General features: G+C 40.0%; 1 protein-coding gene across 1 annotated transcript in view; it reads left to right on the forward strand.

Moving 5' to 3' along the window:
* Positions 1-10,424, forward strand: part of LOC126176443 (echinoderm microtubule-associated protein-like CG42247) — a 349,669-nt gene extending 339,245 nt beyond the window's left edge. Inside the window, exons 17-18 of the mRNA XM_049923600.1 lie at positions 2,320-2,434; positions 10,101-10,424. Of these exons, the coding sequence (XP_049779557.1) occupies positions 2,320-2,434; positions 10,101-10,254 (269 nt within the window). The 3' untranslated portion in view covers positions 10,255-10,424. The remainder of the gene's footprint in view (positions 1-2,319; positions 2,435-10,100) is intronic.
* The last annotated feature ends 5,001 nt before the right edge of the window (positions 10,425-15,425 follow it).

The raw sequence follows: 15,425 nt of genomic DNA on the forward strand, positions 1-15,425 counted from the left end.
TCCATGTGCTACTCCCCTCCCCAGCCAAAAAAGTGCAGGGGCAGGGTGTTTTTAGTTGGGGCCTCCCCTCATGTTTTGTGGGTGTGGGACACATGACCACTCCCCCGTGCAAAGACCACTGTTTTATGCCTCTATTTTTCCAGTTTTTAGATTTGATCTATCTTTTTATGCCTTCTTCTGAGTCTGTTTTTAGATTCCTCACTTTATAGTTTGACCCCTCTGACTTGATCTGTTCACTTTTCGCAGACATCTCTATTTTACACACAACTTTTGAATTGCAAGGCTGATGATCTCGCTGTTTAATATATATCTTTATCTGGTATTTTAAATCACTACCTGTCACAGTGGCTTTGACCACTGGTGTAATGTTAATGGTTGCTGTGATGTCACTTTTGGGGGCATATATTCAGAGTTTTTTGTTAGTTGGTTAATATAATGAGTTTGAAAACAAAAACCCTAGTTGTGGTTACAGACTGATCCATATCTTTGCTGAGATCTACATTAGGTTGAAAGTTGACTGATTGTGAGTTGGCAAAGCCAATGAATATGAAATTTAAAGAAAAGCCTTGTTGTGGTGACAGACTGATCTGTAGCTTAGATCATTTGAAAAAATTGCTATTGATATCAAGTTATATGTTGTTTACAGCATTTGTCAGATGTTTCCTGTGACTCATATTGAATATTTCTTTTTCTCAATAAGTTAATTTTGAACTCTTTGGGGGAATTCAGCTAGGTGTTACTGTTTAGATGGCATGATATTTTGGACAACTCATTTGTTACCGTCTGTAGATAGCCCTAATGACTGACTGTCTGCCACTGGGTGATAATATAAACTCTCCATCCTGTTGTCTGCTATGAGCTGCAGTGATGATGATGATGTTTGGTTTGTGGGGCGCTCAACTGCGTGGTTATCAGCGCCCGTACAATTACCCAATCTTTGCTCAGTCCAATTTCGCCACTTTCCTGGATGATGATGAAATGATGAGGACAACACAAACACCCAGTCATCTCGAGGCAGGTGAAAATCCCTGACCCCGCCGGGAATCGAACCCAGGACCCCGTGCTCGGGAAGCGAGAACGCTACCGCGAGACCACGAGCGGCGGACATATGAGCTGCAGTCCTCAGTCACAATGCCACCACCACTGGGCTCAGGACACTGCTGATGTAGATGTGTGATCTGTTCTTCACTCTTCAGTTGCTGTCATACTAGCAGATTTTCCCACAAACTGTTGGTGTGCTTTAAGCATGCTCTAGGCTGGGTCTCAAGCCTTACTTAGTTGGAAAACACTGTCTTTGCAGCAGGTTGTTACAAAAGGCCACCACATTCTGAGATTGCGCCTTAAGAGTCTGTAGACATCCAGCTACAAGGTGAACTTGTAATTGGAAACTATGCTTTCCAATTAAGTAAGACTTGAGACCCAGCTTGAGTGTGCTCTAAGTGCAATGGCAGTCTGTGGGAAGATGCACTCACATCATGGCAACTGAAAAGCTAACACTACTCCTTAACATCCCAAGCCAAGTGGTGACAACACAAACATTGAAGACCATTGCTCATGTACAGACCACACACTACCCCAACACATCATCAGTAGAGCTGTGTCCAGGTACTGCTGGCCCACTGCTGACAGCAGGAGAGAGGTAACATAAAGACAGTGCCCATTGAAAGACAGTAAGCCATCAGAACTGCCAAAATGTCACATGATGCCATCTGGCTGACTGCAAAAGAATAATTCAAAAAACTTATTTTACGTTGACTGGACTGGAGTGGAATGCAATTCATTTTGTCACTGAGACCTCATAATTATAATACAAATGAAGTATGGACAGCAGATTAATCTCAATACAATGCAAGTAGTCAATGTATTTAAGTTACTTATAAATAATGAAACTAAATCTAGAAAACTTTGTTTACCACAATATCAAACTGATATATTATCACACAACAACTTGTTAAAGCAATTAATTTTGGCAAAAGTGCCATTTTTACCACTAGTTACCTAAATCATTTGTTTGTGATGTTGATTCTGAAGGCGTTTGATTTGAATCAGGGAGATCTGTTGAACAGATTTATTGAAAAACAGTTTCCTTCAAGACAGTTTTACACTCCATGGCTACTTGTATCCTTGTGGACTGCTTTGTTGACTGTAACTACCCAAGCATTTCACTGTATTCTCATTTGAAACTTCATTGGGTTCATAGTGTTCTAGATTTCCTTGTGTGCTTGTGAGAGCAAATGCTTGATGTGCAATCTTCTGTGTGGTATGGTATGCCAACCACACAAAAAATTCCGTATACTATAAAAATTACCTTCTCCACAGGAATATGGAACAACAGGTATTATCCTATGACATCCATGATTATGACAGCAAACAGATCATCAGCACATGACCTTTTGGTGTGTGGTGACTCAGATGGTTACCTGCGGCTTTTCAGGTAAGTGATCTTTCACTTGTATAGCAAAACACTAGTAAAAATAATCAGAAACTAAATGTGTTATAATGCAACACATGGTACTTTATTCATCCCCTTTTTGTGTAGAAAAGCTTGTTTACTTGAATGCAACTGTACCCCATATGAAATTTTTATCATACCTGAACCAAATGCAAAAAAAGAAAAGAAAAGAAAATGTAGAAGAGATTACAGAGAAGCTGAATCTGGTGCAGTTTTGTGTACCCTTTCACCAGTGACCAAATCATTTTCATCTTTGTAAACAAAGACACTGCAAGTGACATTTTATTGTTAGTGACAATGCAATGTCTGGTTGCAGAGGTCACTACCACATTATATACATGTGTGATTGTTTGGCGTGCAGGTACAACAAATCCATTGTGAAAGACTTTATAGCTATATTAGTTTCTTTTATGGTAAGTATAATGTACGGAAAGTTGGGTTGAGAAATACAAATTATTTAGGAATAAAGGAGACGACTCACCGAAAGGCAGCAGTACTGCATTGTCTATAGGTACACAAACAGAAGGTACAGAGCTTTGTTAGCTAGGGAGACAGTCATGTGCATGGGAGTGAGTGACTGAGTGAGTGTGTGTGTGTGTGTGTGTGTGTGTGTGCGTGTGCATGTTTTTCTTACAAGCTTGAAAAAGGAACTTCATTCAGACAGCTAGCAAAGCTCTGTAGTTTTTGTTTGTGTATCTATCAATGACACAGCATTTCTGCCTTTTATGGTAAGGACATAGTGTCATGTTCACTAACTGGAGCAGTTCTGCATGAAATTATAACTTCTATGTAATCTAGCACTCCTGCAGTGCTCTTTTGATAAAGATGTTGTGCCCAAGTTCACAGTCATTAAACATCAAGTAAGATCTCCTGCAGTGGAAAAGATTATATGGAAGATAACCATTGCAGTTATGAAGGACAGAATGTAACACACAAGATATGAATGAGACAGTAACGCCTGCACTTCACTTAACTTTCATCCTTTTCTGTTGACTGTTCTCTCACCAAGGAATGCTGATGCTGAAAAGACAAGCCTGTACTTGGCTTGGGATGGTGCAGTTTGGACAAAATTTGTCATATCTGTGGATCCTGTGGGGGAGAGAATATATCTTACCACTCTTGTTGATTTGTCCTTGCTGGTGGAGCCTGAAAAAGAGAAAGACACACTCTGATGGGGGATTAGTGAAAATTAATCCCTCAGTAGGACAGGTCAACATGTGGTTGGCCTGTGATGAGGTTGTTGGCCCAGTCCGCAGATGAGCTGGTTGCGGGAGTGTACCACTTTCTCGTAGAACTTCTTGCCAATGGTGCGAAACCTGTCTCGGAGAGGCACGATCTTGGTGTCCTTGTGGAGTTGGTGTATCGAGAAGCACCTCGGAAGATGCATAGCAGTCTTCAGGGTGCAGTTCTGTATCCGCTGCAGAGTCACAATGTGAGCATCTGCAGCTTTCCCCCAGACCACGGCCACATAATCTAACAGTGGGCAGACCAATGTATAGCGTGTTGCCATGGCAATGATGACTGTGGGTTTAGCAGCGGATACAGGATGCAAAGATGTCCTATATCTCTCCCTTTCACATCATGGATGTGATGCTTCAGTTGAGTCTACGGTACGGGGTGACCCCTAGGTATTTCACTGTCTCCCAGGATTTCGACTGGCGTAAGTCCTGGCGCAGAAGTCTTCGGGGAAGACAACTGCCTGACTCTTCGTGACGTTGAATTTCAGCTGCCATTTTGTTGCCCATGAGCCAAAGGCATTGCACCCACGTTGGAGGCGGTTTCTCAGCACTTGGGCATTCATGCTGCGAGTGGACAGAGCCATATCATCTGCATACAGCAGCAGTTCAACTCCTGCCACTTTCGGGATATCGGCAGTGTACAGGGAGTACAGCGAGGGACCGAGGACTGACCCCTGCAGCACTCCTGCATGTATCTGCCAGTCTGTGGATGTACCGTCGTTGGCCCTCATGTGGAAGGTTTGTTCAGACAAGTACGACTGCAGTAGCATCATGTGGGACGTAGGTATCCCTTGTTCAAAAAGTTAGAACTCGAGACTGTTGTGCCACACCGAGTCAAACACTCAGGAGACGTTGAGGAACACGGCCCCAAGGTATTCCCTTGTTTCCAGTGCCCTCATTGCCAGTTCAACCACCCGCAGGATCTGGTGGGAAATGGCATGTTCTTCTCCAAACCCGAACTGCTCATCCGGGATGATGCCCTCCTGGGTGAAGTGTCTTCTCATGTACAGCCACTCAAAAAACTTTGAGAGGGACGGGAGCAGGCTGATGGGTCTGTAGCTGGATGCCTGGTGTGGGTCCTTGCCAGATTTCAGAATGGCCACAACCTCTGCGTGTTTCCACACAGAGGGGTAGACACCTGATCGAAGGATCTCATTGAAAACATCGGCAAATTGCCAGTGTAATCCCAGCAGAAGGTTCTTCAGCAGGAGGTTTGTGATGCCATTGCTGCCTCCAGCCTTCTCGGGGTTCAGCGAGTGAAGCTGCACAGCAACTTCTTCTTCCATTATCGGCTCGATAACATCACCTTCCTCCCTTGCGGTGCAGAAGGTTAGTAGTTGCTCATGGACCCACCGTATGTGATTGACGTCGATGATGTCGGCCATCACTGTGAAGTTCGCTGTGAATGCATCAGCCAGAACACTGGCTTTAGTGTCCAGATTGCTGGTGAAATCGTTCCCAACCTGTAAGGGCGGTATTCGCTGTCGCCGGTGTAGGAAGGATTTTACCACCCTCCATGCACTACCATCCTCAGGACTGAGGGTAGACACAAGGTCTGCCCATTCCCAATTCTGGTGTTGCTCATAAGTTTGTTATCATTTTCAATTTAAGTTTTTTGTCTCAATTGTTCTTTTTTCTGTTTTTTAAGAAAAGTTAATGGAAGAGTTAAACTTCTAGTTTTATGTTTTCAAAACATATGCTTTTCCTAGTCTGCTGCCTTAATTTCACGTCTCATGTGGTTTAAGTGGTGCCTTGTGTCTGGTTGGCGAGTGAGCTGCCATTCACGAAACAGTCGGTTCATCTCAGTGATCATGTCCAGGATATGGCGCGGTAGCTGTCGCGAGAAGTGTCATGGCCCTTGGCAATGTCTTGGCGTGGCTTCATCTGCTGCTTGGTGTATTCTTTGGGTGAAGAATGCTAGGGTGGCATCTGCCCCTACCTCAGTGGGGTCTGGCACGTCCTTGAGCAGTTCGAGGACTTTCGTCTGAAAGCACTTGGCATCAAGCCTGCGTTACCTTGAGTGGCTCTCTGGAAGAAAAGCTCCAACCACATCAAGGCCAAAAATGACTGGTTCTCATCAAGAGGCTGGGAGAGAAGTGATTTTAAATGATTCCATAAGCCTGCATCAGCATGTTGGCTTAAGCCAGAAAATGATTCAATCTTATTACTACATCTACATTTATACTCCACAAGCCACCCAACGGTGTGTGGCGGAGGGCACTTTACGTACCACTGTCATTACTATTACCATTACCATTACTAAAGAATAAGGAAATACTTTGGCCAATGAAGCATTATTTCCAACTTGCTGGATAAGGAGCTTGATGAAGGTGCTATTTCCAATCTCAATAAATGATTAAATTTTGCTCCAACTCCAATCATTAGTACAATCTGGTGTGAAACTAGCTCTGTGTCATCTTCTGAATATATGGCAGACAATATAAAACTGTGCTGTCTGTGTTTTACCAATTGCCAAACTCCCTAAGATTAATATTAGCAGATTGAAAATATAATGACCCAGGCTTCTGAAGAATAACAGGAATTTAATTGTGTTGCTGTCCCATAAGGGAAATGCAGTTGTTATTATTAATGCCATAGATTATCATGATAAAGTCTCTGTTTTGTCAGAGGATAATGCATACCAAATTTTAATGTGTCATCCAACATGAGCACTAAGTAAAAATGACAGGAGAGCTACTTTTAAAAAATCAGGCCTTTCTGAAGATGGGAAGCGTTTGTGACCAATGGCTTTGGGGCCACTAAGATCATATGTCCCTAAAATACACAAAGAAGGCATGCCACTAAGACCCTTCAATAGTGCAACTGGCTCTACAGCATAAAGATTAGCCAAATGTTTAACAGAATTCATGTCACCTATTATTGGGTGCTGTTTAGATCTGCAGAGTATAGGGTGTGATTAAGGCAAATAACCACTACCTTCACACACTGTGTAACAATGTTTATTACTGATAAGAGCATTCATACACAAATGTGTGAACACAGTCAAGTAACCAGACTGATTGCTGGTTAAAGAGTCCATTGGCCCAGAGTCTAGTTGACCACCAGCAATGATGCTTCATGGAGCAGTGTTCCCACAACTACATTAGGAGCTCCCAGATCTTTGTTGACATCATGAAACAAAGACATCTCAATGCATACAAAATTATGATCAGTCTCTATGTAATGTCTCTATTTATAAAGTTGTTGAAGCTACATAGAGTTTGCTTGTCAACCTGTTCTCTCCAGAAAACATCGGGTTATTCTGGCACTCATTGACCATCTCTTACATTCCATATAGTGATGAATATTATGAAGTGAGTGGCAGAATTGCCATGCATTCAGGCCTTGTCACCAGCTATGACCAATTTTTGGAGAATTTTAAAGAACATACTTTAAACAATGCTCCTCTTTGCCTAACCTGTTTTCATTCTCAAGTTGATAACATCTTTTTATTTGTTCTCTTGGAAAGGAAATATTGCAGAAAATCATTGACGTGAACAGCACATATCCCAACATAAAATTTACTGTGGAACAGAAGGAAGGAAATCTGGCCATTTTAGACAGTTCTATGAACAACTTGGTGTAACTTCAACTGACCCTTACAGAACAATGTCTCAATGGGCACAGTTTCCACCATTCTGCCCAAAAGAGAGCTTTGTTGAATAATCTGATACAGAGCTAAATGTGTACCAGATAAGAACTATGTCAGCACAAAATTAATTCATTATACCACTGCATTCAGGTAAGATAGCTATCAGGATCATGAAATCAAGGCAGCTGTGTCTAGAAAATGCATACAAAAATCCAGTCAGTTAACAGAACAAGATCAACATTTGACATTCCTTATGCCTGTGGAGCAACATCAAGTAAAATTGGAATGATTCTCAGACAGACGTGGGATTAAAATGTCTTTTGATCATGAGAGAAGCTGTGTAAATTAGAATGTGTGTTAACAACTTTAATAAAGATGTGGATTGTGTACTCAGCAGTGCGTTGAATCAGGCATTTGTTAACAAGATACTGCATAGGAGTGTGTCCTGTGTGAAACATTGATGCTACAAGTGATATTTCATCATTGGTGCTAATGTAAACCTTGGTTGCAATGGGCACTGTTAGAGTATTTACTTCTGCGTGATTCAGTTACTTCTTTGATAGTAAGTTGCTTTCCTGATGAAAATAATGTGGATAGACCTACTGCTGAAAACTTTGATTTTCACAGAGCATTATCAGTCTTGTTTATGTGACTGTTGCTCATTTAGTGCCTGGCCTTATTCATATATATGCTGAGAGTGGTTAGCTTTATGCCTTACAATATTTATATTCCACCCAGTAGTTTCTAGTATTATACTAATACCATGAAAAAAAATTATTTTTAAATTTTCACTTTTAGGCTAACATTAACTGCTACTATTTTGTAAGTTTCTGTCATCTTTTTCCCAGTTTGGCTTGTTTATGTGATAAAAAAGAATAATCTCAACATAGACTAAATATGTTATATTTTTGTGGTCCAAATGAACATTTTGACAACCTACCTTCTAAATGTCTATTACAACTCCACCAAGTGCTACACAAAACAGAATTAATGATAGCTCAAGTCCCCATCTTAAGCCTGTCACATCTACGTGGCTTCAAATAATGTTACTAGTACTTTTAATGTTCACCTGTCTATGTAACACATATTTTAGATTTGTCCAGAAAGCAAGTTTTCTCATTAGTGTACACAGGAAAAAACATAGTAACCTGAAAGCCTTTATTTGGACAGATACAGCAGCCATTGAGCTACTGCTCAACATATGCACAGCAGAATTGATACACTTTTCATACCGATACTACATATTTAACTTCTGTGCTCTCATGTCATGAAGGTTGGTCTAGGATGGAAAAGATTGTGTACCAGTTTTCTAAACCTCTATTCCATTGTCAAAATGTTTACCAAGATAGAAATTTTTTAAGTGTACGAAAAGATGGAAATTGATGGGAGCAAAATCAATAGGCCCAGCTGTAGAATGGATGATCAAATATCTTCCAGCAGAACATTTACACAAAATCTGCTGTGTTCTAAACAATTTGTGAGAAGAACGTTATTTCTAGCCTAATGCATTGCAGCTTCTGTTCCAAGTTCCCTAGAAATCTTGCTGTTCAATTTGCTTTTGTTAACACTGGAAAGGGGTGTTCAGCCTCCACCATTACAGACTCGTGAAAACTGAGCAGTTCTTCAAAGTTAACAAGATCATCAAAATATTCAGTCCCGAAATAGCACTCTTATATTATCTTTTGCAAATGAAGTTAATGCCTTGGCCTCTTGGAACATCTTAACTGTTCTGTACAGTTAATTAGTGGGTTACTAAGAAAATCTTATTGTGCTTCCTCTGGTAATGTTTAACACAGATTTTCTGCTCTTCTCTAACTAGCCTGCATTCTCATTGAAAACTACCATGCTGGTATCCCTACTAGTTTATGGCTCTCATTGATAGCAGATACCTCAAACTCTCCATTGAACAGTGTTCACCTTTTGCTGATTTGTTTTGAGAGTATATCAATCTGTCTTTGATTAAAATACATATCAGTTCTGAATTTTCAGTTTATGTGTCATAGTACCTTAAACCAAATGGTAGTCACAATAGCCCTGACAGTGCTATGCACTTTTGTGGTATCCTGATCTACCACAATTTAATTTGGTGCCTATCTGTAGCTTCCCATCTACATTTGGTTTCCATTGCTCTCACACATTTATTCTGATTTCTGTTTATTTACCTGATTTTTTACATTTTTATCTACTTTATGCTTAATGACTGAAGAAATAACATCAGTTTTATAAATAGTTCTTCCATCTAAAGATTCCAACATTCCTCTTGAAAACTGTGCTACCGATACTGTCCTTTAGATGAAAAACACCACTGTCATTGCTTTACTTTAACATCTTTTTCTGATCATTTCCATAGAAATAGTTCTTTCCCTATATTTTACATTCACATATATAATTATTATTTTGTTAAGGCCAGGGAAGTAGCCAAATGCTGTTTCTAGGTGAGCATATGAAGAAAGGATTTGATGTTCCATCGACAACAAAGTTGTCAGATAATGGGCACTTGTTCAGACTGGGATATGAATTCAGTCATGTATTTTGCAACAGATCCCAATAATTGCCTTGAATGATTCAGAAAAACCACAGGAAACCTGAATACAGATGGTTGGCTGGAGATTTGATCCGCCATCCTCCCAAATACAAGTACAGTGTTGTAACCCCTGCTGCATCTTGCTCAGTGTCATCGGATATTATTACTTTCATCAGTAAGAAAATTTCAGTATTTATTATTACTACACAAAATTTTGTTTCAGCCATCTGGTGTGTTTGTATGTATGTTCTCCTTTTATACAGAAAAATAATGAAACATATTTTACTTTTGCAGGTATCCATGCCTTAGTCCCAAAGCTGAATATAATGAGGAAAAGGTATACAGCATGCAGATAGCAGTTGCAAGATTTCTCTTTAATGACAAAAATGTTGTTACTGTAGGAGGTACTGATGCTGCATTGATGTTATGGGATGTTGTGGATGATTAGCAGTACGTTGTCTGGTAAACAAGATTTACCATGAAGAAGGGGCAAAAAATGCTTCTGCACACTGACCACTAAATTTGGATACATATATGTTATATAAAAAATTTTATACTTTGTATATCATGAATCATCAATTTACTGTTATGAATGTAAATAATTAGAAAAAAATTGTATTTCAGGAGATATATTATTGTATTAGATAGAACACTGAAAATGCAATTCAAAAGCAGCTGGCAATGAAAAGTTACAGTTAAATAACCTTATTTCTTATAAAAGTTTGTTAGATAGCTATCAATAAAACAGTTTACATTGATCTGCAGTTCTTTATTAATAGAAGTTTGTTTCCTTGTATGAATTACGTCAAACAGTTCCACAATTTGCATGCAAAACAAAAGTACACATTATTCTTTAAGTAACAACAAAATGACCAAAATATCTGAAGTGAGACAAAACATACCAAAAAGATAAGGAACATAAACAAAACTCTAAACAAAGGAAGAAAGCTAATGAGGCAATAACGAGGTACTATTAGATGGATGTGAAATATGACAAATGGAAACAGCAAAGAGACAGATAATTAAAGTGTTTTACAGAAACAGAGGGAAGGAGGAAGACAAATGCAACAAGAGGTACCAACATGGCAAATAATATAGAAGATTACACCAGGGAACTAAGATAACAAGTAAGAGCTTTACAGAAGAGGATGGAGAAGAAATCATACTAACAAGCTGAAAGACCAAAGAAGAAAATGAGACGAGCATGATTGCATAGGAGATGGTATGAGGAGTCAACAGAATGAGATTGCAAACTACAGAGCTGTAATGGGGTGGTAGTGACATGTCTTAAAGGGGCTGGAGAGTGATCCCAAAATTTCTTAGTAAGAAATTTAAAACCACTGTTTCCCATAATTCTTGTCTACAAAATAGCACAAACTGTTTGGAAATACAAAGAAAATGCAGTTTTGGTAGCATATATGGATGTCCACAGAAGGGGATAGGGGGGCAGGGAGGAAGCAGGAGAGAACACTGTTCCCTCCTGGAATCTGAATATAGGCTTTTTCTTCACTACGGAATTCTCGTATATTTCTAGCAATTATTATCAGCAGCTCTACTAGACTGCTGAGCCCAAAGCGAAATGCTGTGACTTTAGGGATCACTGAATATGTCTTGTATTTCTTTTTTGTCATGTTATTCACAGGAAATTATGACAAATTCTTGACATCCTCTCCAGGTAATTTGGACCCTTTTGAACTCTACAGAGTGCAACACTGTGTCAAATTCAGTTACACAGCTACGCAGTCTGCAGTTCAGTTGGCCTGAATGCACAATAGTGTGACAAATGTAGGGACAAGGACTTCCTTAGTTCAGTCCAAGGCTGTTAAAAAGTCTGTTCTACCAGGCCTTTCAGGTTAGTTTTGCATGTCCCACATTTATCCATTCAAATCCTGCTCCTGGGTTATGCTTGTGCCAACCAATCCAAAAAATGTAACGTCCTTTCACAATTAATTCAACTTTAGATATTCCAGTTCAACATTAAAAATAGAAAGCATGGAAGTAGTGCAGTAAATCCATTAATGTGATCGGATATGGAATTTCTCAAGCAAACAAAATGTTGAATAACAATAATCGAATTTACTGAATGGAACAACCTCCCTCCTCATGACAGCAGCACTCCACATTCCTACATTTTACCTATTTCACAAATTTAAACCTACAGGTCGTCTTATTGTGGCTGGTTACAGTGCTCCCACAGAACAGTCCCTCATTGAAAAACACCTCCAAACTATTGTCCATAACCTTCCATCTTACATTCAAGACACTGCTAGGCACAGAAGGCTGGTTAAGGCTTGAAATTGATAGCAAATACATTTTTGGGGAAAATTTGAGTGTAGATAGGCAAACTGGAAATTGAGGCAGTGTATTTGTTGCAGTAGACAAAAAACAGAAATCCACCGAGATATAAATCAAAGCTGCATGTAAGATTGTTTGGGCAAGAGTCAGTGTCAGGGATGGGCATAAAATGATAATTGGATCCTTCTATTGTCCACCAGACTCATCTCTTGATGTAATAGAAAACTTTAGAGAAAACCTCAGTTCACTTGTACATAAGTTCCCCAATCATACTGTAATTATTAGTAGAGACTTTAATCATCCAACAATTGATTGGGAAAATTACAGTTTTGCTAGCAGTGGGCATGATAAGACATCATGTGAACCATTACTAAATTCCTTCTCTGAAATCCACCTAACGGCAACAAACAGACCTCACTCTTTGAGGACATCCACATTTAAACTAGTATCAGAGACCATGATGTAGTTGTGGCAACAACAATTACCAAAGTACAAAGGACAAGTAAAACACGCAAAAAGAAATATATGTTCAGTAATAAGTAGTGTCATATCTCAATGAGGAATTTGAAACTTTCAGCACAGAGATGGAGCACGTAGAGGAGCTATGGCTCCAAGTTTAAAAATAATAGCTGACCATGCAGTGGATAGATATGTACCCAGTAGAACAGTTCATAATGGGAAGTGAACTCCATGATACACAGTAGTAGTAGAGAAACTTTTAAAGAAGCAGAGATACTGTGTAATAGGTGTAAAACAAAGTGTAGTGCTATAGAGGGGGAGAGATGCTGAATGAAACATGTTTGTCTGCCAATAGAGCAATGTATGAAGGCATCAATGACTGCCATAGCAGAATATCATCAAATGATACTTCACAAAACACAAAGAAATTCTGGTCATACAAAAAGACTATTAATGGCACCAAATTAGTGCCCAGTCCCTAGAAAATGAGACAGGAACTGAAACTGAGGGTAACAAATCAAAAGCTGAAATGCCTAACTCCATTTTTGAATGTTCCTTTACAAATGGTCACGGTTAAAGCAGGCTCAGACATTGTAATTTGATGTCTCTATAGGCCCCCTGACTCAGCAGCTGTTGTGGCTGAGCACCTGAAGGAAAATTTGGAAAATATTTCGAGATTTCCCCACCATGTTATAGTTCTGGGTGGAGATTTTAATTTGCCGGATACAGACTGGGAGACTCAAATGTTCATAACGGGTGGCAGGGACAAAGAATCCAGTGAAATTTTTTTAAGTGCTTTATCTGAAAACTACCTTGAGCAGTTAAACAGAGAACCGACTCGTGGCGATAACATATTAGACCTTCTGGTGACAAACAGACCCGAACTATTTGAAAAAGTTAACGCAGAACAGGGAATCAGCGATCATAAAGCGGTTACGGCATCGATGATTTCAGCCGTAAATAGGAATATTAAAAAGGGTAGGAAGATTTTTCTGTTTAGAAAAAGTGACAAAAAGCAGATTTCAGGATACCCGTTGGCTCAACACAAAAGTTTTGTCTCAAGTACAGATAGTGTTGAGGATCAGTGGACAAAGTTCAAAACCGTCGTACAATATGCGTTAGATGAGTATCTGCCAAGCAAGATCGTAAGAGATGGAAAACAGCCACCGTGTTACAGCAACCGAGTTAGAAAACTTCTGCGGAAGCAAAGGGAACTTCACAGCAAACATAAACATAGCCAAAGCCTTGCAGACAAACAAAAATTACGCGAAGCGAAATGTAGTGTGAGGAGGGCTATGCGAGAGGCGTTCAATGAATTCAAAAGTAAAGTTCTATGTACTGACTTGGCAGAAAATCCTAAGAAATTTTGGTCTTATGTCAAAGCGGTAGGTGGATCAAAACAAAATGTCCAGACACTCTGTGACCAAAATGGTACTGAAACAGAGGATAACAGACTAAAGGCCGAAATACTAAATGTCTTTTTCCTACGTTGTTTCACAGAGGAACATTGCACTGTAGTTCCTTCTCTAGATTGTCTCACAGATGACAAAATGGTAGATATCGAAATAGACGACAGAGGGATAGAGAAACAATTAAAATCGCTCAAAAGAGGAAAGGCCTCTGGACCTGATGGGATACCAGTTCAATTTTACACAGAGTACGCGAAGGAACTTGCCCCCCTTCTTGCAGCGGTGTACCATAGGTCTCTAGAAGAGCGTAGCTTTCCAAAGGATTGGAAAAGGGCACAGGTCATCCCCGTTTTCAAGAAGGGACGTCGAACAGATGTGCAGAACTATAGACCTATATCTCTAACGTCGATCAGTTGTAGAATTTTGGAACACGTATTGTGTTCGAGTATAATGACTTTTCTGGAGACTAGAAATCTACTCTGTAGGAATCAGCATGGATTTCGAAAAAGGCGGTCATGTGAAACCCAGCTCGCGCTATTCGTCCACGAGACTCAGAGGGCCATAGACACGGGTTCACAGGTAGATGCCGTGTTTCTTGACTTCCGCAAGGTGTTCGATACAGTTACCCACAGTCGTTTAATGAACAAAGTAAGAGCATATGGACTATCAGACCAACTGTGTGATTGGATTGAGGAATTCCTAGATAACAGGACGCAGCATGTTATTCTCAATGGAGAGAAGTCTTCCGAAGTAAGAGTGATTTCAGGTGTGCCGCAGGGGAGTGTCATAGGACCGTTGCTATTCACAATATACATAAATGACCTGGTGGATGACATCGGAAGTTCACCGAGGCTTTTTGCAGATGATGCTGTGGTGTATCGAGAGGTTGTAACAATGGAAAATTGTACTGAAATGCAGGAGGATCTGCAGCGAATTGACGCATGGTGCAGGGAATGGCAATTAAATCTCAATGTAGACAAGTGTAATGTGCTGCGAATACACAGAAAGATAGATCCTTTATCATTTAGCTACAAAATAGCAGGTCAGCAACTGGAAGCAGTTAATACCATAAATTATCTGGGAGTACGCATTAGGAGTGATTTAAAATGGAATGACCATATAATGTTGATCGTCGGTAAAGCAGATGCCAGACTGAGATTCATTGGAAGAATCCTAAGGAAATGCAATCCGAAAACAAAGGAAGTAGGTTACAGTACGCTTGTTCGCCCACTGCTTGAATACTGCTCAGCAGTGTTGGATCCGTACCAGATAGGGTTGATAGAAGAGATAGAGAAGATCCAACGGAGAGCAGCGCGCTTCGTTACAGGATCATTTAGTAATCGCGAAAGCGTTATGGAGATGATAGATAAACTCCAGTGGAAGACTGTGCAGGAGAGACGCTCAGTAGCTCGGTACAGGCTTTTGTCAAAGTTTCGAGAACATACCTTCACCGAAG

The sequence above is a fragment of the Schistocerca cancellata genome, chromosome 3 (genome assembly GCF_023864275.1).
Source record: "Schistocerca cancellata isolate TAMUIC-IGC-003103 chromosome 3, iqSchCanc2.1, whole genome shotgun sequence".
NCBI classification, from domain to species: domain Eukaryota; kingdom Metazoa; phylum Arthropoda; class Insecta; order Orthoptera; family Acrididae; genus Schistocerca; species Schistocerca cancellata.